We start from the raw sequence: 26,440 nt of genomic DNA, 5'->3' as shown, positions 1-26,440 counted from the left end.
GAAAGCTTCGCTTACTTCGATTGCCGCAGTGCGTGGGGTCCGCATATTTTTTTTACGCCGTATCTACAGCGGAGCCAGACTGCCAGGCAGACACACGCTCTTGACAAGAGCCCAGACATTTCGCGGCGGCTCGTCTCTTGTGCATCTGTGGATGGTATCGTAATATTATTTTACTGCGTAAGGAGGACAAACGTCATGGCGTCATTTTTTTTTTCTTTTCAGGTTAAGCGTTTAGGATGCTGTTTTGTTGTGTTTCTCAATTCATTCTTTTTTGCTTATTATTCTTCTATTTTTATCCTTATTTGACTGCTGTTGGAGTGGCTACCTTTATGCATCGTTATTTTATTTTCTTTAGGGACGGTATCTTTTTGCTTTCTTTTGTCTGATATGTTTACTGGCATTTCCTACTTCTTGAGCATGTTTGGGCAGTGCTAGAATGTTTGTGTAATATTCTGTGTATGCATTATTGAAATGTATATGTATCATGTACCTATATATGATTTGTTTGCCCCCATTTAGATTTTACTTTGACGCCTCTTGCCCAATGCCTCATACTAGGCCTGTGACGAAGCTACAAGCAAATAAATAAATAAATAAATAAATAAATAAATAAATAAATAAATAAATAAATAAATAAATAAATAAATAAATAAATAAATAAATAAATATTCGTGCCCCCATCCTCTCATTCGTCTTGCTCGGACACCATATAAGTGGCCTATACGTACGAGGACGTATCAGAACGATGGTTTCAAAGGAGCTTATTTATGTTAGCCCAGACATACGTAGCTTTAACATAACTCTTAAGACAAGTATCTCCTGCCGCTATCGCCACGAGTCTTGCACTTACGCCCTGGTTTTAGCACTGACTGGCTTCTGCCATCTAAACGGTAACAGCGTGTACATCATGGGGGGGAGCCTCTTTCTGAAATTAATTTTTTTCCTTCTGCAACGATGCCTGCTTTACTAGGTGACTGCCGCGTGAGTCTGCAAATTTGTTCCTGGTTCTTTTCGGTTTTTTCATCCGTGCCAGTGCTGCCAGCGAGCGCCGACTGCTGTGAACGGTCGTAGGGCCAAATCATGCGCTAGTCTCCTTCCGATATTACTTTCACGACTGCTTCATCACGAAATCGAAGAACGCCGAACGCCGGCCATATTCAGCAAGCTAAGATGTATGCACATGATGCTATATTATCGCCAATTTGTGGTGCCAGGTTGACGAAATTGCATTATGAAGCGGGACATTGCCACTTTGGGATGCTTGAACACCGTGAGCAGAAGCCAAGCCGGCTATACGAGCCCCATGCTTTCGCGACTGCTCTGGGAACCGCTGCTCCAAGGGGAAGACAAGTGACGCGGCGGCTTTCGCACGAAGAAGGCATTGTCTGCACGTATATACAGTCGGACTCACTGTCGTATCGCTCGGTGCCTTCGGTGCAGGCAGCCTCAAAGTCGTCGCCCGCTGCCTCCATGGCAACCAGCGCCACGGCGCGTGGTATGTTGTCCAGGCAACTCTCGGAGAACTCGATCGTGCAGGCGATTTGCTTGGCGAACAACCTGGAACCGGGACAGAGATTGCGGTGGTTCAGTGAATGATGTAGTCGGGCTAGCTCCCGCAAACGCACGGGGAGAGCCCACGGTACTTTTGGCAGCGTAAGTTATCGGTCGTGCAGCCTGAAAGGCAGCCTTGATCAAGTGCAAGAGCAATTCATGAGAACCATAGATGAACCACTGGGCAAGCCGCGCACGCAAGCACTTGCGCGGGCTGATCATTACTTTGTGCAAATGCTATGGAGAGTCAATGAACTTCAAACTTCGACTTCAGCCTGAGTCCAGATTCATAAAACGCCCTTCGTAAGAGGAAGTTCCAGCCAGTTCTGGTGCAGGGCATATTATTAGCGAAGGCAATCAGCCAACACAAATAAAGCACTTACAAACAAAACGATTTGTGAATTTGGCTCTCAGTTCCTGCTGCGTTTGCACGGTCATCGCAGCACCATGCATCAGTTGGCATAAAGCATGGTGACTACAGACGCCTATCGATTTATTGCTTTTGCGGGAAATAGACATTTTGGAAACTACCTTTCTTTTAGCCTATTCTCCACAATTATACAATTGTTAAGGTAGAAAAAGATGGGGACATCGGGCAGTATTGCAGCATTCCGGCAATGGAAGCAGTTCTTGAGAAACGCGCGAAAACAGCCAATTTAGTACGGAACGTTCTTTTTTTCATCGGTAGGAGAACATTTTAAAATCGTCTCTGGCATGTATCGCAATTCTAGTTATTAAGCTGAATTGCGCTCAAAGGCGGATATAAGTTCCCAGAGATGTCAGAATGCACGATCGATTAATTATTATAGCTTGGCTTACTGACATATAATATGATTATTGATGGCAAAGTGCAATTTACAATTTCTACCCTGTGAGCTTGCAAGTTTTATGCACTCGGGACGAAATCAGAGTAGGACACGAGCGTCAAGACACGAGTGTCCAAAGCGTGCGACAAGATGCACTGGTGTTTCTGATACTTTTTTGTGCTACTTAAGGACGACGGGCTTGTGCGACCATCTGTGACTATTAATGCAATGTCTGTAAGGCCACACACGTCAGCGAACTCACCGCAATTTCCTTCTTTCCTTCCCTCCTCTCTTCCCTGTTATCTTTGTTTTCCCCTTTCCCATTCCCCCGGTGTAGGGTAGCAAACCGGACGTTATCCTGGTTAACCTCCCTGCCTTCTCCTTATCTCTTTCCCTCCCTCCTCCCTCCTTGAGCTTTAATCGTGGCTTCAATGCTTTTCTTTGTCAAAATACGTTTTTCTTTAAGAATAGTGAAACAACAATGCATTTTTACCGTTGTTTAGAGAGGGCTCATCTCAAAGCTGGCGCTAAAACTGGCACAAATTTTGAGTAAAATTTTGTTGATTATTAGAATGAGTATTTCTAATTTTTTTTGTGCAAGTAATGTCAGCTTATTTGTGTCATCCGAACCATTGAGTAGATCTATGCTTTTTATGCCGCAGAAGACGATTTGGCGGGCAGAACGCGAGGCTGGTTCGAGCAGCCATCTTCCGTATGCAGCGTTGCCCCAGTTTGTAAATACCTTGTAAATACACCTACTCTTCACTCTTCTTCACTAATTATGCCCAGTAGTATCTAGGTCTGTTTCGACTAAATGTTGAATACACAAATCATCTCCATGATTTAGATTTCTGCTATGACAGTGTAAAGCACCTGCAGTGTTGACGAGGCCGTGGTTTATGCAAATTGCATTTTTTGAAGCTTCGCAATACCAAGGACTATTTTAAATAGTACGTTGAACACACTTCGGTCGTGGCCCCTCTTTTGAGTTGTTGGACGTTCCCTGGACCAGCGCACGTGCGTGTGTTTGGTTCGCGCATTTTCTTTCTCTTTCGATTATCTGTACCGCACAACAAATATTTTAGAGTAGCCAAGCAACCCTCTAGCTATGCTGTAGTCTCCAGATGGAATAAAAATAGTCTTTCTCTCGCTTCATTGTTTTGCCTCATAATACATCGGCAATAACCACAAGTTGCTATTGCTGCTAGTTTACAGCTGCAGTTAGCAGGGGTCGGATATTATGGCCGCGTAATATTGTCCCGTTTGGGAAGACCGGGAAACCGGCTTGTGAATAACAGTAACATTTTCTGTCATATTTCTTGTTGAAAGGGCCTTAACAGGCACCGCAACGTTTCATGAATTCATTGCACGGGGCTTGGGCATGCCATTGTATGGAAGAACGACTGCGTCAGTTAATTCTGTTGTCATCGATATCATTCGCGCCCATTTCTTCCTTTCGCAATAGCGGTGAATAACTTAAGAACTCAGAAGTTCAAGTCGACCTCTTGTTGTTGCAAATATTTTGTTGACGTTACGTAATTCGCTTGGACGAATGAACGCTTACAAATGTAGAAGATTTGCGACTTGCACTGGATGGTGACGAATTTTCGAAAACAGAAACCTGGAAGCTCAAGAACACCGGGCATAGGTACGCCGTAAGGAAACACAGAAGCAGCACTACGAGCTTGTTTGATTTATTCAGTGGTTTTTAGTTGTTTTGATCCCTGCAATAAGTCTATATTGTTTTGAGTCAGCGCTTTGTGTGTGTCCTCTTACTGTGTCCTGCGTTTTCACGTTGTTATATTTTCTTTTCGGAAACAATTCTAATTTAGGCTTCGTATGCTAAACATCTAAGCACAAGGCCCTGGCGGACAGCTTTTCTCGTGCGGCTTGAGGTTGTAAATGAAACCTTGCCAGTCCTAGTTGAAACGGTCCCCAATTTTGAGAACAGACAGCGCCTCTGTTCCCCTTCTCTTGTACAGGCTCCAGCTTCACCAACGTCTGTAGATCTTTACAGGCTAGACAGCCGCCCTCTTTGTGAATGTGGAGTTCCAGGGTCCTGGCCTTGACAGACGCCTACACTCCACGCTTTAAAAGCCCCTCAATTCTCTATTCAGGAGGGCATTGCCAAATTTCGCTAGGTTAATTTGCGGTTTGATTCGGTTAGAAAAGGCGTTGTAACGGCGTCAGCCAATCAGAAGGGAAAAAAAATAAGCTGGTGATGATAAAACATCTCAAGGGAGCACACGTGACGTTGAATAGCAATAAAAGCAATTCGACGCGTGGCATTGAGTTTTACCGAATTTGATCAGCTATTTCATGAAAGCTTCGCATAGATTCCACCATGTGCGTTGGATCTGCACAATTTTCTGTTTCTCTCTCACTGGATCCATCCTTAAAGCTACAAGTGCTATCAATAGATTGCCGCTCTTAGGCGACAGTATTGTGCCGCCCCTGGTTCGGAGTGGCATTTACGAAGGCCTGCTCGTTCCGCATTGTAATGGGGGATACGTTCATGTGCGACTCTTGTGGTAGCACAGGAACGATTGAACACATCCTACGTATATGTCTCCAATATGACGTCGAGCGTGAAGCTCTCCGGGCAGCATTGAACCAGCTGGACTCTAGACCATGTTCGGTAATGAAGATCCTTGGACCATGGCCGTACGCGTCGATGGCACAGAAAGCCACGAAAGCGCTGTTGAAATACCTCTAGTTGACACGTCTTGGCAAGCGTGTGTAGTCTCGGGGCGAACCTTCAAACGTGCGCAAAACTGTGCCCTCTCTCTCTCCTCTCTCTCCCTCTGCATCCCCTTACCCCCTTCCCCCAGTGCAGGGTGGCAAACCGGACGCGCATCTGATTAACCTCCTTGCCTTTCCTGTCTTGTATTTCTCACTCTCTCTCCCTCTCTCTGGGTGTCTGTGCCGTCCAGCTGCTTTTGATTCTTTTTTATTCTGCACTGTTTGCGTCATGTCGAACGTGACGGAACTTGGACTCACTCGCAGTTTGTCTGGAACTGGTCCTCGTGGGGCTCCGGCAGGTGCGTGGTGTTGCTGTACACCAGGTAGTCTTCACCGCAGGCATGCAGTTGAGCTATCTTGCAGCCGGGCTTGAGCTGCGCCCGGCACACACCTGGAGTATACAGTGCGTGAAGGGAGAAGGCATTACATTTTAGTTATGTGCAGCAGACATCCAACGCTATTGACACGTGGGTATTACGTCACCTCGTACGAATGCACATACTCGAGGTCTACAATGTAAACTTGCACGTAAGCCGGTATACAAGTTGACATGATTTTTTAATGTAGGGTTGTTCTAGTTTTGTGAATAACTATTTTCCAGGGAACTAGGCACTTGCTGCTATCTTTGCAAGGGGACTCACGTGTAAGAAAGCTTGCTCCTCTCGGGGGAGAGGGGGGTGAGGTACGCACATAGAACTGCTGTTTAAAATTTTCGTGTACTCGAAATTAGAACTAAAAGAAAGCCATGCGAGTTACTCAGAAAACACGCTTCGCGATATGAAAAAAAAGGAATTTTACATTTGTTCAGCTATCTAACTCAACACCAGCGCGTTTACGGGGCAGCCGCTGTGTCAGTTGAGCTGGCCGAGAGATATAACCGATTATTCAAAGCGATTTATTCGAAGCCAAGTGAATAATTCAAGAGCTCGAAGCACGGGACCAGTGAATAGGCATATAGATGAATGCCGAAGTGTAACTCAGTCGTTGATTTTTATAATGCTCGTATTTTCTTTTCCTTCTTTTTTAAATTTTTGCTTCTTCTCTCATAAAATATTTCGTGATTCTCACTTTTTCCTTTTCGGCATGAGCAGGCTCGTACGATCGTTTATTTTTTTTTTATCGGCGCATCGGAAAGAACACACCCAGATCCATGATCAAAAGCTACAATTTACTGACTATAGTAGAGCTACTTCTGTTTCACTTGGAGACGCAAAACTGAATGCGTGTTTTCCTGTTCATCTTCTGAACGGGAAGTTGCCAACTTGACCCTCATCGGCATTCAGATGGGAGCAAAGAGCAAGAATGCCAGTGGGCTCATTCTGCTGCGCATATCAAAGACCAACAGCGTCTAAAAATTAATCCAGACTACATGAACCTATACTCCTCGTCAACAAAGATGCAGGTATGGCACGTATACACTGACCCCTGTGCTTTGCTGAATCAAAATAATTTTTTTTAACTGGGAAAGGCAATCCCGTATAAGCGACTTGAAATACTCGAACGATGTGGGTCCTTTCATAAGCAAACTGTGACGGTCAATCAATCCTAGATTTAAAACAAAGAAAAAACAACTGTATGCGCTTACCCAGAAAACAAGCAGCGAAGACGTAGACTACACCGCGTTCCCACATTGTCGCTGGACCACTTGCGTGCACCTGAAAACGGCGGTCGTACGTTATGGCGGCCCAGAAAGCGTCGTTACCACAGTGTGGTTCCAACAACGTCGACCTTGAATGCGGCGCTCTGTCAAAACCCTCTGCCAGAGGCGGAGAACTCGCTTGCTTCGTGTCTTCCGAAAGTGTAGGCAAGAAACCGCCTGCCGTCTTTAAAGAAAACACGGTGTGCGCTGCAGTATACGTTACCTCACGGCGACCACCTGTTCGATTACATTACTTACTGTCCCCCTCTCCTGTTTCGCCATTTTCTGTTTGCTAGCTCCGGCACACGCGCGCACTCAAAGCTCAATCCCAGTCACGTACTCACCGATTCCGTGATTCACCTCGCCGACCGGGGCGCAATGGCGACGAACGACAGGACCTGACAAAGAAATACGGTGGAAAGGAGAAATTTCTTGTACTCGGGTGGCGAACGCACGCCGGACTATTGGAATCAAGCGTGCTACACCATAGATGCTTTAACGGCGTAGTCGCTGGCTGTGCGCTACACCAAGCGTGGCTTAATGAAGCAGCGTTTTCGCCTCTTGCCAGTCCCGAATAAAGCGAATGACGTGAGTGAATGTAAAGAAAAAAAAATGTAATAATGATGCGAAGAGGACCAACCAACCATTGCATTGCGCCGCGACGACGGCAGCAGCCGCATTTGCTGGAGCGCACGCAATCGTTCCTTGTTATTATTGTGAATACTACGCTCGAGTGCTCACCCGGCGGTACGGGTGCGACGCTGGGCGGAGAGGAAAAAACGAGAGAGGGTGCGACAAGACGGCAAGATGACGTTTGTGACGTCACCGTGGAGATCGATGACTGGATTAAGATAAGAGCGAAAAGAAGAAGAAGAAAAAAATTTCCCGACCAGCCCTGTTTCTCCAGTATGGCGTTTCGAATTGGACAGTGACTTATGGCCAGCTCAGAACACGATGTTGTCGAAGCCATAAGGCGATATAGCACTGTATACGCGTGTGTACACCGTCACTCGGCTTAGCTACGCGCAGCACGTTGTAAGCTGCAGTTGCGAATGAGCCATTTGGGTAAGAGCGAAGGGAGTCGTGCCAACTTGTTACACGCTGCCTCTTTGGATGGTATGCTCGATCAGTCGCTCTCGGTAAAGTCACTTTCGGATACATCGTTTACATTAGATAAGGCTGATGATTTAATGGCACGGCTATCAACCACAGTTGTTTCTACGTCGTGCGGTCATGTTCTGTAATGTATCGATGGACAGGATGTCGGTTGCTCCATTGAGCCGCATCGCACTCTACGTTAGTTCACACAAAAGTAAAAGGGTGCATTAGAGTGACTCATTTAGAACGCCGTTCATGATCCCTATCCCAATCTTTCGCGCCATTTTGATCGGATACCTTAGATAGTGATGTCGCTTTAAGGCCATACGTACAAGTGTATAGGAGGAGCCGTCGGCTTGTGCTCCTGACGCATACAGCGCTGGTACGCTTCGTTAAGCTGCCGACTAGCCGGACAATAAGTTATGTTTGTGAAGCGTCCTTCGGTACTATGATGCAGGTAATTAAGCATGCAGCGCACGCGCTTCGCAAGCGGAGATCAATGATGCTGTCAGTGATCATTCCCAGGAAAATGGAGACTGGTTCATCGTCCCGCACAGCTGCTGCGACGAGTGATAGAACGGTGACGTGCCGTATGCGTGCCTGTCCACGTGGCTTTTCCTTCAACTTAAACATTCCTGTAAACTCGAGTATCTCGTGCTATACCAGAGCCCGCTTAAGTGAAAATTTTAGACCTGGACAAATTTAACGTCAGATAAAAAAAAGGAAAACACGTGGATCCCGCGCGCTGTGGGTATTGGTTAAGCGAAGCTCTTATGGGTGTTTGCGAAGAACGCTGTCCTTCCTAGCGGCCCTCTGAAAGCACAGAGCTCACGACCAATAAACCGCGGCTACGAAACGACGAGGACGACTGTAGGACAACGACGCAATTACGGCGATGTAAGGGCCTCAACTTTATGACGACGACGCAATCAAGGCAATGGAATGAAGATAATGGCACAACGACACTGCAATCACTACAACAACGTGACAACGATGGAATGAGCCCGAATGGATGACGACAACTGAAGGACTACAACGGCGCGAGGATGACAGCGCGACGACACTGGAATCCCCATGGCAAAACGACCACGGCGGCGTAACCGCTACTGTATGACGACTACTGCAAGACGACATTGAAATCAACATCCATCGTCCGCAATCGATATTGGGGATAGTGGAACGATTAGGACACGACGATTGTATGACGACGCTGGAGTGAAGACAGCGCCATAACAATGACGACGTGAAGAGGATGGCGTGGCGACAACGTGATGGGGATGCTTCAGTGGTAACGAAGGTATGACGATGACGGCGTCACACAGCCGCTCTATGATGGCGACAGCATGCCGACAGAGCCACGATGGCTACTGTGTGACGAACACGACGTGATAACGGTGGCATGCCGGCAAATAATGGCGACCTACGCGATGACGACAACGAAGGGGCAACAGCGGGTATGACGACAATGGGATCGTGACACTGAAATTAGCAGGACAGAGTGACGATGATGAAACGACCACGACGGTACGCTGACGAGCCTATGACGATGGCGCAGTGACGAGGGTGAAATGATGACGGTGGATTGGCGACGCTGGTGTGACGATGATGGCTCGAAGAGGGTGGCGTGATGTCGGCGATATGGAGACGCAGCGATGAGGGCAAAGTGAGAGCGACGGAAGGTCGACGGTGACATGACAGCAAAGGAATGATCACAATGACACGAATGCGGTGACATTAGGATGGGGTTGCGTTGAGGTGGTAGCTCAGTTCGACACTTAGTGTATCACCTACCGCCCCGCATCGCCTCAATTTTCACTATATCGTGTGCTTGTTCGCATGATATCCGGTACAAGCCAATTGTGTAAGAGAGCCATTAGCAATCACCCATAAAAAAATATGTGCAGCGCTGCACATATACGCCAAAAATCGTGCAAGTGAACAACCTCTCGTGCCAAGCGTACGCATCGCTGCGTTTACAGAGGTGTTACTGGAGATAAACGTTGCTTTAGCGTCGTGGAGTTTGCTGCACTGCACCCCATCATACTGGAATACAAGTGTCAATGTGATATGTTTTGTATGACTTAACCGATGTCTTTGACTTAATATGGTTGAGTACCGTACCAGAAACCCGCAGCCAATGAATGAAACATACGGTCAACGGTCCGCTGATTGCACTGACGGAACCGGCGAGTCGGCGTCGCGCCCGTGCAGCTGACTTCGCAGCGACGCAGTCAAACATTTGACGCCATTTTGAGGCACGTGATAGCGCTCGGCGAATAGCGTTGCGAGCGGCACCGGAAAAGTTATGCGCAACTCTGCTCCCTGCTGGAGCATATGTATACTGCTAAGCCCAATGGGCGTGATAGAGGACCACGGGCCGGTTTCCGAGAGCGAGAGCGATGGTCACGTGACGTCCAGCAATGCCATCTCCCCTCACTCAACATCTGGCGCACTATCGCAGGTGCAGGTTTCCCCTTTCGCCGCTGTGCTCCGTCGAGCCACGCTCGCGACGTGGCGTCGCCGCCAATGGATCTTTAGGAGCCGTTTCGCTGCTACAGACTACAGACGCCGGCCTTTTCGCTCAAGGGGCCATATTTGACGCTTTCGCATAAAAAAAGGCCAGCAACGTTGCGCGTAGTCAGAGGGGGATTCGGGCAAGTTGAACTTTGTGCTTCACCAGTTTGTTGCTGAGTGACAAGATACTTCTTTTGCCCAAACCACTCCGTTAAAAGAAAAGAAAAGAAAAGAAAGCCCCATAGCCAAGCGTAAAATGCTTTGGAGTACTTCTGTCGGAGCATGTTGGTGCTGCGTACTTCAAGCTTAAACAGCGCTAAAAGACGGCAATAACAGCCTGGAACCCATACACAGCGCTGCTGCTGTGTGTACGTGTCCCTTGTTGTTGCCTTCGTTTCGCGCTGTTTAAACTTGGCGCATATTGCTGCTTCGTGCTAGCGGCCGTCGGCCTCTCCGTAATAGAAGAATGTGTGCGTGTCTATACGTTATTTCCATTTCGTTTTACGATGTATGCGCCGTATAGCATATATATATCCAAACCGCAGTGACCTTAGTTCCGTTTTGTGGTGGCCGTTTCCTGGTGACAAGGTTGTTCGAAATTGCGCGAATGCTTACGCGCGATGCGTGGATGTGCGCATGACTGATGGCTCGTTTACACCGCTGTCCTTCCTCGTTGGTGTCACGCACTGAGGCTCTCTATATATGGGCGCTCAAACGCACCAGCAACCGTGAACGGCAGTAGTGGCGCCTGTTATTCGTCAGAATATGGGAGGGCGAAACAAACGCTGTCTTTTCTGAAATGTTTTCATTTTCAAATGTTTGTTCTCCTTTTTTTGATTACCTAATAGTTTGCTTCCGTCACTCATTGGACATGTATAATGCTTTCGACTGTCAATTTCCTTTGATCTCGGAAGGCTGATCATCTGTTTTTCATAAGCAGTTACTGAATTGTGGCGGAGACGTGACGAGAACCAAGTCGAAGCAGGAAAAGCATAGGGGTGTTGACCGTCGTCGTTGCCGGTTGGCAAAATATATTTGTCCTGTTTACCTCCTTAGCTTGAACCTTAAAGAAAGTGTGACTGAAAGGGTCAGTATGTGTCAGCTGCAGCAGCCTGGAGAGTAGTTTCTCATTCGTATTCATCATTAGCTTAAACATGATACCTTTTTAAAGGGCAACTAAAAAAAAAATGTCAAGTCGAACAAGCTTGAAAAACTAGGCTGCTGTAATTACAAGTTCAGAATGAGAAGAGAGGTTTTTGTAAGCGAGAAAATGATGAGAATGAAACAAAAATATGGAGTGGCGCCACCTATTCAGGACGATGGTGCTTCTGATATGGCGACGGCATTTGTTGATTCACAGCGAGCGGTGGAGAGAGAGGTCACGTGTGTATTACGTCAACTCGCACTTTTTGGCGTGGGCAATTGATATTGACGAGCAGAAGCCAAAGTGGCGATTTGTTACGCTAGAAAGATATATATATATTTACACAGGAGACTACGAGAGACCGCCAGACGACTAATCTAGCAATCTCAGTCGGCCTAATAATTTCCTTCAGTGTCCCTTTAAATCCATTCAATGCTTTATGACTTTCAGTGGATGTGAAAGAATTGTTACTGTTACTCTGCCAGATTCGGAGATGTTACTGTGGGCAGTTTTAGCAGCGACGTCAGTTTTGACGTTATGAGTAAACGGCTGGTGCGTGTTTACAGAGTGCGCAGTGACCAAGATTGTAGTGCCGTCCACATTGAAGTGAAAATCAGCCCCGTTCTAGCTGGACATTTTAGATGTGGCTGGACTCGTGCTTCTCATTAGGCCATTAGGCCAGACCTGCCGACTTAGCATGAATACTGTGTCAGCAACGAAGCAGTGTTTTCTGCCAGCTAGAGCACGACTGTGGAACATCTTCGGTGAACTAACTGATGGTCCCGGATCCTGCCTTGCTTGCTGTGTGTGGATCGCTAGGCCGCGGTCATCTTTTCTAGAGCCTCTGCCAAGGCATGCCACTGGGACAGTCTTATGGTTGGCCGGGGTTCAGCTTTGCGGCTGAAGGCGCCGCTGTTACACGAGCTATTCTACAGCTTGCTGTGGTTCTGGTCATGGGGGTGGCTACAGGCTAGTTCGCCGCGCAACTGATTATAGTGTCAGCGGAATATAAGGAGGGAGACGCCTAACTCTTTTAACACCTACAATCGATGGTTGTGGATACACTTGGCTGTTGTAAGGCAGCATGTGGAAGACTATTATACTCTCAGGAGGCGTTTACCTTTCAAAGACTGCACGGTAACGACCAAAGAAATGATCAATGTCAATTATATTGTTTCATGAGAACAGGCACATTGCGTTCGACATAGACAACATGGCGTTTAGGCAGGCCTGGCGATACTTTACCTCGGTAAAAGCGTTCATTCAAGGCTCACATGGTAGAAGTCACAGCGATTGACAGCTGGCACAGGTGTCTGACTTGGCCTGATTACACTTTCAGTCGCTCGTGAAAACAATCAACATCATTAACTTCACATTTTTTGAAGAAACAGGAATCCTTAACAAGTACTAGATATGGCCCTCAATAATCACACGATGTTACTATAAGTTGCTTTTATTATTTGTAATTATTAGTGCTTGTATATTACGTGTTGTACTTTCTTTTGTATTCTGTGCGTGCATTATTTTAACTCTCTATTACCCCTTCAGTCACGGCGTCCATATTCGTGGACACGACCTACTTTTGTCATTTCTGTGCAATGGCAGCAAGGAATAAAGCAAAAAATTTATGCTTAGGGCAAACCGAACATTCTCATAACTAAAATTGGTTCCATTTGGCTTCTGAGTGATATGTATCATTACAGAGTACCGCTTTGGTGGAGGCACTACCATGTTCGACATGACGCTTGACGGGGGGCATGTCGTTAGCAACCCAGAAATATAATTTTTTTTCTTTCTTGAAAGGATTGAGGCCAATGAATAACTTGTGCATTTAATTCGAGCGGGGGATTTAATCCTTCTGATGAAGAAACTTAGCATGTCTGGCTTAACAATATTCAAATATTTAGTTACTCTGTAATTATAACGATTCATTATAAAACGCTCAGTCATTCTACCACCTTGATTTGCTTTCAGTCGAGTCTCAAGCACCACCTATGTGTCACACATGCACCGACAGTCGATCATAATGCGTGACTTAGGGGGATAATTCCTCATATGTATATACGCGTATGCCCATCGCAGTCAACAGCAGGGCCGTTTGTGTGTGTGTGTGACTTTTTTTACAAACTCATTTTGGTGCAACTTGCATTTGACTATTATATTGTTATGTTCGTGGGTGTATAGGACAGTGTGCTGTGGATTTATGACCGTATGACGTGATTACCTTTCATTTTATATAGTTGTTTCCGCTATGAGAAAAGGAGCAGCCGTCACCTTTATAAGGTGACTACGTCTCTTTCTTTTATTTTCATTTCAATAAAAGATGGCAATATCATATACTGAGCACTCTCAAGCACCTGATAGATGAAACAACGTGCTAACTTAAAACAAGACTTATTCAAACAAGACAATAATCAAACAAGCTTAAATATACAAAGAATAACAGGAGCAAGTGGCTCGCAACTTATTCATGCTGAGGTCATAAGCTCATGGTATGTTCACAGTATGTGAGTACCTGGCCACAATTTCGCGTCCTGTTCTTGTACCTTGACTGTTTCGTAAGCTAAGAACGACAGGGTAGTTCAGAGAATTCTAGACGGTAATTGTTTTTGCGCAGAAATTCCCAGAATGTCATTATGAACTTTCAAATAAAATGATTTCGTCCGTACTGAATGTTTTCCGTGTACCTAACGCTTCATGAAGGATACAGGGCAAGGCAACCTCAGGAGTGGTCAGGTCATCGGCTGCAATGCTAAAGCAGTTAACTAGACAGAGAGATAGAGATGTTTAATGCTGGGACACAATGAGAGGTCGGCCGAAGATGCGTGTATCTAAGCTGTTACTTCACTATTGCCATAAAAGCAAATTGAAAGAGTCCACGAAAGGGAGAGCAGATATTGTGACCTGTCCGTGCTGAGATATATATATATATATATATATATATATATATATATATATATATATATATATATATATATATATATATATATATATATATATATATATATATATATATATATATATATATATATATATATATATATATATATATAATGTGCAAATAAGAGAAAGACAGGGAGGTTACCCAGAGTTGAAACCTCCGGTTTGCTACCCTGCGCTAGGGGAAGGGAAAGGGGAAGTAAAAACGGAAAGAAGAGCATCACAAAAATTAAAGAGTGAAAAAAACATGAAAAGGGACGGACTGGGATCTTTATAGCCTTTCCAATAAGCCACTGCCTCATAAAAAGGTCAACAAAGCCTTGACCGACTTTCGCTGCGACGACAGTTCATGTCGGCATTCCAAGAGTGACTGTTCTGAAAGTGGCCTGTCGTCAAGGCGTGCTAATGCTGTCGCTAGTGACAGCCGGTGCGCGCTTTAGCGGGGACAATGGCAAAGTACATGTTTGATAGTCTCCTCGCTGCCGCAGTGACTGCAAGCCGCGCTATCGTCCATACCGACTCGGAAGGCAAAAGATCTTGTGTAAGCGACACCAAGCCAGAGTCGGCAAAGTACTGCTGTCTCGAGTCGAGAGAGTTTAGATGGGGGTCGAAGTCGAAGGGATGGGTCCAGTCGGTGTAGAAGTATGTGCTTCAAGCTTGGTGTGTTCCATAAAGTTCTGATGGCTTCATTTGCAAGCACATGTATTTTAATTGCAGCATCTGTTCTTGAGAATGAAATGGAGTCTTGCAAGCCCTCCTCATGTGCAGATCGTGCTGCTGCGTCGGCATCTTCATTGCCTATTATGCCACAGTGGCTTCGAATCCACTGTAACGGGATGTCGTGTCCTTGCTCGACGAGGTGGCGAAGCAGCAGTTTGATTCCTAGAACTAGTTGTTCGTGGGGTCCTCGGCGTAAGACAGAAACCGAACAATGAAGAGCAGCGTTGAAGTCACTGAACACGCTCCATTTCTTGGGTAGTTCATCAAAAATTACACGAAGTGTACAACGAATAGCAGTAAGCTCCACGGCAGTCAATGTAGTCTGGTGAGATAGTCGAATCTTTATGGTGGAGTGTTTTGCAGGAAAGATCACCGATCCTGCAGACCCATTCACTGTGGTTGAAGCGTCAGTATATAGATGATGATACTCGTTGTACGTCTCGTACAGCAAGATCAGTAAAAGCTGCTTGAGGGCTGCAGACGAGAGTTGGGCTTTTGTTCGTATTCCTCGTACCATTAATCGAACACTTGCTTGAGCCAAGCACGATGGGGGAAACTGAACTCTCCCTGGAGCTGCATACCCTGAGGAAAGACATGCACGATAGGGCAGGACTGTTTCACAAAAGGAGGCACGTGGTGGATCCTCTTGCAGTGAAGCTAGCCAGGGCAGGGGCTCGAGCAAGGTGTGTTACGTGTGCTCTGACTTCTTGCATGCCTGGGAAATCGTGTGCAATCGCAATTGTTTCAGCTGTTGACGAGCACCGCGGCAATCCAAGACACACTTTAAGTGCCTGGGCCTGGACGCCTTTGAGCGTACGGATATTACTTCTACAGGTGTTGGTCAGCACAGGCAAGCTGTATCGCAAATACCCAAGAAAGAGCGTCCTGTAAAGTTGCATCATTGCATGCACTGACATACCCCAGACTTTTCCTCCAAGAAACTTAAACACATTAGAAACATCCGTCAGGCGCTTCTTTAGGTGGGCCACATGAGGACCCCAGCAGAGGTCACGATCAATGTTTGCGCCTAAGAATCGGTGCGTCCTGACATAAGGTATGCTTTGACCGTCGATAGAGACATCGTATGATCTCATTGGCTTTCAGCTGAACGCGACCAATGCGCATTTTTCTGGCGAGATCTTGAGACCTTGTTCATTTAAGTATGTCGATGTTAATGCCGCAGCTTTTTGAAGCCTTGCGCTTACTTGCGGCCGTGTCACACCAGATGCCCAGACGCAGATGTCGCCGGCATACATTGATATTTTAACTGTGTTCGGAAGTCGTTCCACAAAACCAATGAGTACAAGGTTGAAAAGCGTGGGACTCAAGACACCGCCTTGTGGAACTCCATGGTGCGTATAATATTGCGAGGTTAGGCCAGCTTCAGTGCTAACAAATAGGGTCCACCTATGTAAATAACTGCGTGTCAAACGGTATAATGGACCGCCTAGGCCCATCGATTCCAATGCTTCAAGTATGGTGCCATGAAGAACGTTGTCATAGGCTGCCTTTATATCTAAGAACATTGCGACAGGTAACCTCTTACACGTCTTTTGGTGCTGAACCTAGGTTATCAGATTGGTAACGTTGTCGATAGAACGTCGGTGACGTCGGAAGCCAGCCATGGCGTCCGGATAGATTTCGCAATGTTCAAGGTACCACTCAAGTCTTGCGAGGATCATTCGCTCCATTACCTTCCCAATGCAACTTGCCAGCGCAATTGGTCGGTATGAAGAGTGAGTGAGTAAAGACTTTATTTGAAAACAAGGTATTGACGGATGACCTTGTTGTTAGGCAGCCACGAGCCCCTGGGCCCGGGCGGCTTCTTCAGCTCTCTCGATGACCTTGGCCTGCAGGTCAGGGTCGGAGCTGAGCAACACGGCCTCCCATTGCTCAGTATTACTTATTTCGTGATTTGTATGATTTTCGGCTGGGCACGACCACATAATATGGAATAGATCCGCTTTTTGCTGACAATGCTGACATGTATTAGGGTATTGGTCCAGGTAGTAGTAGTGATAGGCTACGGGGTTGGGGTAGGTGTTCGTCTGAAGTCGTCTCCAAGCTACTTCTTGTCGCTTGTTAAGCGATTTGTGTCCTGGCGGGTACACTGCCCTGGCTAACCTGTAGTGCTGAGTTATTTCCTGGTAACTGACCATGCGATCCCTCCCTGATCCTAGCGTGAGCCGTCCGGGTGCTCGGTTGGCGTGTCCTCGAGCGGTGGTGTGGGCGGCATCGTGGCCGGGTAGGGAGGAGTGTGCTGGTGCCCAAATGATGTGGAATGGTCGTGGGTGTTGGTTTGTGTCTATTATGTGTTTTACGGGAGCCGAGACCCGACCTTTCGCAAAATTGCGTACTGCTGCTCTGGAATCACTAATAATGTAATGACAATGTGTGGAGGCTATTGCCAGAGCGATAGCCGCCTCTTCCGCTGTTTCGGAGCTTCTGGTGCGAATTGAAGTAATCTCTCAGGGAGACTTGCCAGGCTTAAGAAGCGGTACTAGGCGGCTGATCTTCCAATTTTGAGCAACTTTGCCCACCGGTCAGGACTCGTTATAGATATTAAGGAGCGCACTTCGTGCCCCTTCACCAAGGTGACATCGCATACGGTACGATATGTCATCCGGATCAGGCGATGACAACCGATTACATAGGGCGAGCGCCGCGTCAAGCTCTTGCGTCGTGAAAGGCCGATCCATGCGCGAATCTCGTGAATCTGGAATACGGTTCAATGTAAGCGAACCTGTGCGAGTTGGTTTGCCCACAATCCTAGCAGAGAAGTCTTCCGCCACATCACTGTCTTGTCGGCGCTGGGAGAGTGCTAGGGCCCTAGACGGAAAACGCTGTTCCGGAACAGAACGTAGACCTCGCACAGTTCTCCATATTTGACATAGCGGCTGGCGGGGATCTAGCGACGCTCAAAATTTCGACCACTGCTGAGCCTCTAGTTTACCCATGTGGCATTGTATCTTCTTTTGCATTCACCGGGCTGTTCTTAGATCCTGAATTCACTTAGTGCGTCGATATCTTTCAGCACGATGGAGAATTGCATGAAGCCGCTCCAATTCCAGGTCGAATTCAGTATACCTTGGAGAGCACGTGAGTGTGCGCGTGGCTTTCTGTGCCGTTTTCTTGATAGCTTGTTGAAGTCCACAAGAGAGGCCTTTGTGACAAGCGTCCTCAATCAGGGATTTAAAGACAGTCCAATCTATTCTTCGTATCGTGGTGGACGTATTCGTGTTAGGCATTCCCTTGATATTGAGGTAAGTGGGGATGAGGTCGCTTCTGTGTGTTTCAATGTCCAAAAAGCACTTAAGATGTGCGGAGAGGCGGGGGAGACGAAAGTCAAATCGAGGCAGCTGCTGTAAGTTATTGCCCACAGAAATGTAGGACTCGCGGCATTCAGCAGGTAGATACCTTTACTGGAAACTAAGGAAGTGGTCGTCGTCCCGTCGGGTTAACCTTTGAGCTTCCCCAAATGGTATGGTGTGCGCTGAAGTCCCCGGTTGCGTTTTTAAGATGTCTTCTAGTATTTTGGTGTCAAGTCGACTTGATGGAGACAGATACACCCCCAAGAGTGCAAAGGTGACTTTACTATTGTTAACAGTCATGTACACCTACTTATTGTCGTCATGAGGTTGCACTGGTTGGACGACGTAATTGAGCTCACGGCGAAAAAACACGACGACCTTGCTACTTTTGCTGTCGCTTGATGAGAATATTGTCTCATAGCCAGATAGCCTTGTTGGAAGGGATAATCTTGGTTCACAGATGACAATGATTGGAAATGGCTTAGTGAGAACAAATTGGCGAAAATCGGCAATGCGAGGTCTTAGACCTCTCGCGTTCCACTGAGGGATCGACGCTTCTCTGACCTTCTTACGAAATTACTGGTGATTGTAAGTCATGGCTTCACTCAAGGCTTGCTAGGATCGGGCTCAGCGCGTCGAGCACTTGTAGACCACTTCGAGCAGATGGGGTGTCAATGCTTGTCAGCATAGCTCTGATGACATTCACAAGGGATCACAGCACAGGAATCATTTGGAAGTCCACTGTTGAAGCCTCACCAACAGAAGCGGGCTTCGATGGGAACAACAGGCGTGGAGGCTCTTTAGAAGACTGAGTGCTTGCGAGCGCCGGCCACTTTTCCGCGGGGTCAGCCTTTTCCGTCTAAGGCCTCCTTTTGCGCTCGGGCGTTCTATTTGAATATGATGGCGTTGGCGCAAGCGGGGCACGAACTCCACTATGTCTTGAGTGGAGTCTCGAGTCTTTCCGTTGATGACGACGTCGACGCCGGATCTTTTCTGCTTCTGTATGGCTTGAGTTATCCCTGACCATTTGCTTCGGAACTTCGAACTCTTTTTTGATTCTTGGGCATTCTTTATATGTCGCGTCATGGGTGCCTTCACAGTTGCCATAGCTAAAATTTGTTGCATGGCAGACATCTACCGTGTGTGACTCCGCGCACCGGGCGCACATTGTGGAGTTTGCGCAGGCGCCCTTAACATGCCCGATCCTGAAGCAATTGTGGCATTGAAGTGGCTTTGGGACAAACCGCCGTACGACATGTCGGAAATGACCGACCTTTACGTGCGAAGGGATGGAATCCCCCTTGAACACTATCTTCACACAACGGCTGTTTCCGAGTCGACATACGTGCGTGATGACCACTCCTTCGTATGCCGGTTTTGTCAGAATTGGCTGGTCCGAGTTCGAAATTGCCAAGTCGGCTTCGTAGATCACGCCTGCAGTGCAGGCACCATCCATAGGTATGAACGGTAGTACTTTTATGTTGCCGAAATCTGTTATCTGTCGTAGAGTCTCCAACATGGTTTCACGGGTTTTGTCAACAGCCAGAACATTCTTTCGTGCGTTCAGCCGGGCTTCCTTGATTTCGTTTGGCGCCTTTCCCTGAAGAAAAACACAGAGAGCTTGCCTGTTCAGTACTCGAAAGTTGACGGAAGAATCCACTGGTATGAAGAGGATGGTGTGCGGCCAGCGTTCACTGCCTGCCTGCATGGTTGACGTACTCGCTGGGGACGACGCCTTGATAAGCCTCCTTTTAGCCCTTCGGCTCCTCACCGACACGAAGCTGTCATCGGATAAGTCGTCACCTATGATTGAGTAGACGTCTGTGTCTTCGATGGTGCTGGACCAGGTGCCTGGTTTCTTTGAGGAACTTGTCGATGTAGAGCTCTGGCGAGACGGGCCGGCAATAAGCTCTGCATCTATGGCCACGGGAGTAGGAACCTCTCTTGAGCGTTCACTGGTGGTTGACCATGTGCCTTGAGTCATAGAAGAGCTTGCGGTTGCAGACTTCTGGCCGCACGAGCCTGCAGATAGTTCCGCGTCCATCGCCTCAAACCAAGACGCAGAAAGCGCCCCAGAGACTGATGAAAATTTGAGGAAAACTGGCAAGCTGGGACAGATGCGTTCTAGCACTAACTTGCATACTGAGCACCCCAATAAGATTTGGCTGATGCATTCGCGCAAAGCGGTAAAAAGCTTTATAAACGATACCACACAGGGGAGCTGCCACACCAATGCCAATCATGCATGCGTCTGTTGACCTGCCTTTTGTCGATTGTTCCACTACCCTCAAAATTTGGGGTTGGAAGAAGGGGCCGTTTTTCCGGTCTCCGCCTTTATGCGGACGCACGTCACAAGCATACAAACAGGTCAAAACATATCGCTTTCTTCGCTTATATCCTAAACTAGCCGTTTTCGTCTGCCAGAATTGGCTGGAATTAATCAGCAGTTGATCTCGAACAACTGTACGCGTATATTTTAGAAACTAACGGCCTCCTTGATAATGCATTTAAAGAGCGCCATTCTCAAGGTAAGCTGCGTCACCAATCTGATACTATATGCAGTGCCCATTAATTATCTGCATGCAGTTTTCTATCTTCGGTAACATTAGTATTTTTAATGAGGACGAGAAATTCTTTCGATGCACCTAAATGCAAAAGAAACAAAAAGAACGCGTATCCGCTTTCCTGGGTCTTTCGTTTTGTGCTCATGCGTTTGTGCCCTTTCTTGGTGAGTCGATGCAGTGGCACCTGCTGCGGTTCTCCACTGCGCGGTCCAATGACGAGCGTAATCTCTTCCGCGGAGGCATACTGCACTGGCGGCAAGGGCCAACGCCAAGCTTTTGCACTTCTCGGGCACATCTCGGGCTTCACAACCACCGAACCGTAGCCTTTTTCTTTGCTCTGCGCATCTTTCTGAGCAGTCCGGGAATTATGTTGAGCCGGGGATGGACAACCTCAACCTATATATGTAGCTAATATAAGGGTAGATATCGGTAGAGGATACACATGGAGTAGCGGTTAGATGGCTATACATGCTTGAAGATTCAAAAGCTTCCGTTTGTTTCCCTCGCTTTACCACGCCATTGTTTATGTTACCTTAGAATTGTTAGAGATCCTTGGAAACAGACGCACATGTTCAACGCATTATAAATCATCTCGGCAGAAAAAAAGAAATCATGCAAGGTGCCTACCTAAGGCAGCATTCGACAACTGTGAGGCGCCTTAGTGGCAGCTAAGTAGAATAAATGAGGCACCTACATATAAATTGGTGGTAAGTTTATTCGGAAATATCTGTACAATCTTCCTTGTAGGAACGACAAATTTTACGCTCAATGATTTGTGTGTGGGTGATGGTGATTGATGATGAGTTGGAAGTAGCATGTAGGATGGCGCTGAAACGCTCACAATAGCACATGCCAAGACAGATGGCCCGTATTCATTTGCAGTCGAGTGAATGGCACGGCCATAAACAAGCTTCGTAATTGTGACATCCAAATAGCGAAGAAAAAGAAAACGACGAGGACAAGATGAGTGCCACAAGATGTAGTGTCTTGACTCAGCAGCTCTGCGTGGGTCCCTTTGTCGTGGTTGTTATTATTGCCTTCTATAAATAGCTTTTACATGAGGTGGGATTCGCCGGGCTCCGCTGTAGAAGCAACCCTGAACAAAATCATCTACCTCATTATCATATTGTGGAAACGCCGGCTGCATGGCTGCGCTGCTGTGTCGCCATCATCGCTAGCTGGGCCTGGCTCATGCGTCCGTGCCACGCGCAGCTAGCCTGAGGCCGGAGCATGAGGAGCGGCGACGAGGAAGCCGTTCAGTTGGCCTGGGGGCTTCGGCCCATGCACCTTGTGTTGTCTCCGAGAGCTTGAGCTGACCACTGGCTCTGAAGTTACGGCCACGAGTCCACAAAATATACAATTTTATCTAACCTCGTAGTTTTCTGACGTCCTCGGCTTCGCTTCTCGTCCACTGGCACCCATTGTGTCCCTTTTGTAACCGCTAATCTGCTCTGCGAGTCACATGACTAGCTGCCAAACTCCATTTGGAGAACTCCTGTTCACTCTCTAATCAACCAGCGGTGTCTTTCTGTCTCTTAATGTTACAGCTATCATTTCCCATTCCCTAGCCTAAAAGGGTAAACGAAAAGAAAGCAACCAGAATTCTCTTCACAGGTTGAAGTAGCTTATATGTTCTCTTATACCCACCTATCGTTTCCTAACTCTCCGATACAGTTGTGTCGTTGTTGTTGTCGCCTTCAACGTTCTTAATGCCAGAAAAGGAGCCTACCTCGTCTTCATTCCAATATAAAAACACTGTGTCTTACTTTTATGGAGAGGGATTGGAGGTTGGGGGTAGCAATATCATGGCGTCATGGCTGCGAATTTTCAGGTGGTTCGTTTCTTAGACGCGTAGCTCCAGTAGTGACTTTACTGGCAGAGAGGCAGAGAGAGAAAATATTTTATACTATCTGGAGAGGCTAACCTAGCACAGGCTTATCAGGCCTGAGATAGTGAGGGATAAACGAAAGGGAGTATGGTAAAAAAAAAACGCATGCAGGCACAAAGACACTGATTTCGGCTAGATATAAGAAACGATAAGCACTTTTATGTATTTATGGAATATTGCACATTTCAAAAAATTTTTTGTGCATCGTCCTTGTACGTCTTCAGTGACCTTCTAGATTCGTGTGCTGAAGTTTGTATGTGCTCGTGCTCTTTGCGACGTCATTCGCTTTGCCATGGGAGTGGAATAGCCGGTGCTACCTAAAGGCGCCAATCTCTCCTTTGCAACCACATAAAGAAATAAATATAACAAGCTTCGAACAGGATGGAGGGAAAGGTTTTCACGAGGTGGTGCTTTACCGTACCCGAGATAATACTTTGCAGTGCTGCTAGAAATGTGTTTCTGTGTCTCATTCTTTCTATAAGCGTTCGAAAACCGATGTCTACGGCTTCTTCCGGAGCGACGTGGCGATATCGATGGCGAGCTCGACTAGGCTCGGCGTCCTGGGTGCGTTAGCCGCCAGAGGGGGCAGGGGTGGCTGCTCTCGGCAGCTGGCGGACCCGCGGGAGTAGGGTCCGCACACGAGCTCCAGAACCTGGCCGAACACCCTCTCCATGACGCTGGTGATGTACTCGCGGGCCGGGGAGTCGGGCTCGTCGCAGTCAGCCAGTGCCGCCTCCGCGCAGTCCACCGTGCTGTGGTACGAACTGCGATGGGTTGGAGATGGACAGCGTTGTTACGGATAGTTTCAGTGTGTGCGGTATTCCGGTACGCGCAATGACGTTCTCGTAATAACGGGCTACCAGACCCCGGTAGCAACATCTCGTGACGCTCCGTCAACCACAATACCTCAGAGACATGCCTTCGTGTTCCGTCAACCACACAAACACAGAAATATATTTGCATAGCGGAGCCCCTTGCAGTACGTAATGTGGGGCTCCGTATTGCAAATATAGTTCTGTGTTTGTGTGGTTGAGCTCTATAGCCACAGGTGGCGCCACCAAACCGGCCGCTCACCTTTATGCGTCGTGAAACCCGTTAATCCGCAAACGGTAACAAGTTTGCGGACAAGCTAAAGATCTCAAGTGAAGACAAGAAATTTGCATATTCCGTCGGAAAGGATTTCACTTTGATGATGCGTTTTGGCGGGAAAGAAGAACAGCGACAAGTTAGAGAGATAGTTAAAAGCGTCGTAAGCGATAGACGCTGCACCTGCGGGATGCGGTTCGTTAAGTATTTTGGTGGACTACACCCGCCATTTGCGTTGCGTTTGGAGAGAAACAGTGCGAAAATGTTCAAAGCACACAGGCCCAATAGGGATGAGTTTTTGGTATGTGCAGTGGGGCACTACGGCGGATCACCCGGCGTACTGCAACAGAGCAGTATTCTACATCATTATGCTTTGTGCTTAATCGTGCAGTTTTGTTTAGTGGTACGACGTAGGCTTCACTTTGTGAAGCCATTTCGTGATTGGAATCAAAAGGAGCAGACCAACAAAATTTTTGTGCCAGTCGCGCTACCCGATGGAGAACCGAAATCAAGGCTAGTCGGTCCATAATTTACAGCTGAAATTATTAAAGAAAAAGAAGCATACCACTGCATATATACCATGTGAATTTCAGGTATATGTCGCTACTGCTAAACATTTGTGACTTGAAATTAGAGAAATAAGGTCGCCACTGTGCGCTACATGCAATGTACCGGAATACAAAGATTATTTCATCTGAGCTTGCAGGTTATTGCAATTACAAAGAACAGCATGTATCGGTGACTGTAATGCTTTCAGCTGCGGCGTGTACTCGACCCATGCCACATGTACGAACGTTAACGAGACGTACTAAGGCTTCTCGTGCATCTCAGGCAATAAATTAATGCCATTTTAATCTCTCTTGGATACACTGGCCTCAGTGAGACACTTTATGTATGCTGCACGTTGTGGTGGATCCTGCGCATGTCGTGTGTCCGCGACTTGCACTGTGCATATTACTTCTTCTATCATCATACCATCTGCAGTAGCTTGCTAGGCATGCCGCCAAGCAGAGTTCTCCAAGATTCACTAAAGAGCCTGTGTCTATCTCTATCTCTCTCTCCCTGCGGGCTACCCCTGATGGCATTAGATTGTCGGTAGGCACTGTCCTTGTGTCGGCGGCAAGACTGATTGACTCACCAGCAGGAGTAGTAGACGATTTCCTCGCGTTGCGCATTGGACACGGCTGTCTGGAGGCCCTCGTAGAGGTTCTTGACGCAGATGTTAAGCTTGGCGCCGACGGAGTTCATGCACTTGATGCTGGCCTTGTACACTGCGCGGAGGAAGAAGGAAATGTTAGGTAGACATTGCTTTCCTTTCTTTTTTCGTTGCCTTTGACCACCGGTGGTGCATTAACGCACGTTCCCCATAGTTCTTATTAGACTTTCGCGCGCACAAAGACAGCATGTCGAACGAAGAAGGGACACACAACATGCGCGCAAATGTCTAATAAGAACCATGTACAACCAACTCGCCCAAAACGTAACGCTTTTGTTCCCCATAGCCCCACTGCGCAATTTCGAGACGATAAAGCACACAATTCAAATTTCTGTCGTTTTTTGACTGATTTATTTATCTATTTATAACGGTATTGGAAATATTGGCAACAAGTACGTCACCAGCTTATCAATAACGTTTAATTTTTGTGTGAACGTAAAGATGATGTCAATAGAAAGGAAAGGTAAAGTGAAGCAAATCGTTGTGACTATTAAGCAGTTCACTACCGAGCGTCAGAAAGTCATTTTTGCGACAAAAAGGACATGTCACAAGAAAAAGTTAAGCATTTTACTTTCCCAACAGTGTGGCATAGAAACATAAGGAAGCAGTATAGTCTACATAGAGTCACCTTGAGCACAATGACTCGCTTATTTAGACGTATTTGAAAGTGTGGAGAACCGTTATGCCGCCGGTGTTTCTATAACCTAGATATTGTTCCAAAATTAGATTTATTATATTAGGCGGCAAGAACACATTGCGGCAATAAAGTACTTACTTTATTTACAAACGGGCATCAACAATTGGTTGAATAAAGAAAAAAAAAGTTCCTTATGGAAAACAATACTTATCGTATCAGTTTCTCGCAGTCTTGCAAAAGTTCGATTGCTAAACTTTTAAAGTGTGTCGTCGTAATGATTACCGAAAAGTTTGGCAATTGTAACAGGGCGACGCTTCAGGTACATGCAAAGTGATAAATAGATGTTCAAAACGGCACTGGATACATACAGCACCTGGCTGACTTGAAAGCAACATTTCTGCCCGTAAACTTGGTTATATCAGGCCCGAAAGAATTCTGCACGATGGACATTAAGACAAATTGCACCCTTGAGCATGTTCTTTTGCGTCTGTCACTCACCCCATTACACTCTCAGAAAAGCGTATTTGAGTGCATTAAGATAACCATATGAAAGGTAAATTTTCTGGAATTGCAACCCATAAGAA

At 46.9% G+C, this 26,440-nt stretch overlaps 2 protein-coding genes and 1 long non-coding RNA gene across 5 annotated transcripts in view; 1 reads left to right on the top strand and 2 right to left on the bottom strand.

Annotated features, from left to right (window-relative positions):
• LOC135912647 (uncharacterized) overlaps positions 1-7,455 on the bottom strand; it is a 29,333-nt gene extending 21,878 nt beyond the window's left edge. The window contains exons 1-5 of one of the 2 annotated variants that reach the window (XM_070522249.1): positions 7,383-7,455; positions 7,083-7,136; positions 6,685-6,754; positions 5,358-5,490; positions 1,412-1,557 (exon numbers count right to left, since the gene is read on the bottom strand). In XM_070522249.1, the coding sequence (XP_070378350.1) occupies positions 1,412-1,557; positions 5,358-5,490; positions 6,685-6,730 (325 nt within the window). In that variant the 5' untranslated portion in view covers positions 6,731-6,754; positions 7,083-7,136; positions 7,383-7,455. Of the gene's footprint in view, positions 1-1,411; positions 1,558-5,357; positions 5,491-6,684; positions 6,755-6,827; positions 6,894-7,082; positions 7,137-7,382 lie in introns of those variants that run through there. The other variant, XM_070522250.1, reaches the window with a different exon arrangement.
• Positions 1-26,440, top strand: part of LOC135912649 (uncharacterized) — a 138,004-nt gene that overhangs the window by 40,216 nt on the left and 71,348 nt on the right. The window lies entirely within an intron of this gene.
• The window catches only part of LOC135912609 (uncharacterized), a 28,911-nt gene continuing 24,874 nt past the window's right edge, over positions 22,404-26,440 (bottom strand). Inside the window, exons 4-5 of the mRNA XM_065445104.2 lie at positions 25,142-25,274; positions 22,404-23,681 (exon numbers count right to left, since the gene is read on the bottom strand). Of these exons, the coding sequence (XP_065301176.2) occupies positions 23,417-23,681; positions 25,142-25,274 (398 nt within the window). The 3' untranslated portion in view covers positions 22,404-23,416. The remainder of the gene's footprint in view (positions 23,682-25,141; positions 25,275-26,440) is intronic.

Source organism: Dermacentor albipictus, chromosome 7 (genome assembly GCF_038994185.2).
Source record: "Dermacentor albipictus isolate Rhodes 1998 colony chromosome 7, USDA_Dalb.pri_finalv2, whole genome shotgun sequence".
Lineage (NCBI taxonomy): Eukaryota > Metazoa > Arthropoda > Arachnida > Ixodida > Ixodidae > Dermacentor > Dermacentor albipictus.
Note: the sequence above shows the minus strand (reverse complement) of the source record. Positions and strands in the feature narration are given on the sequence as shown.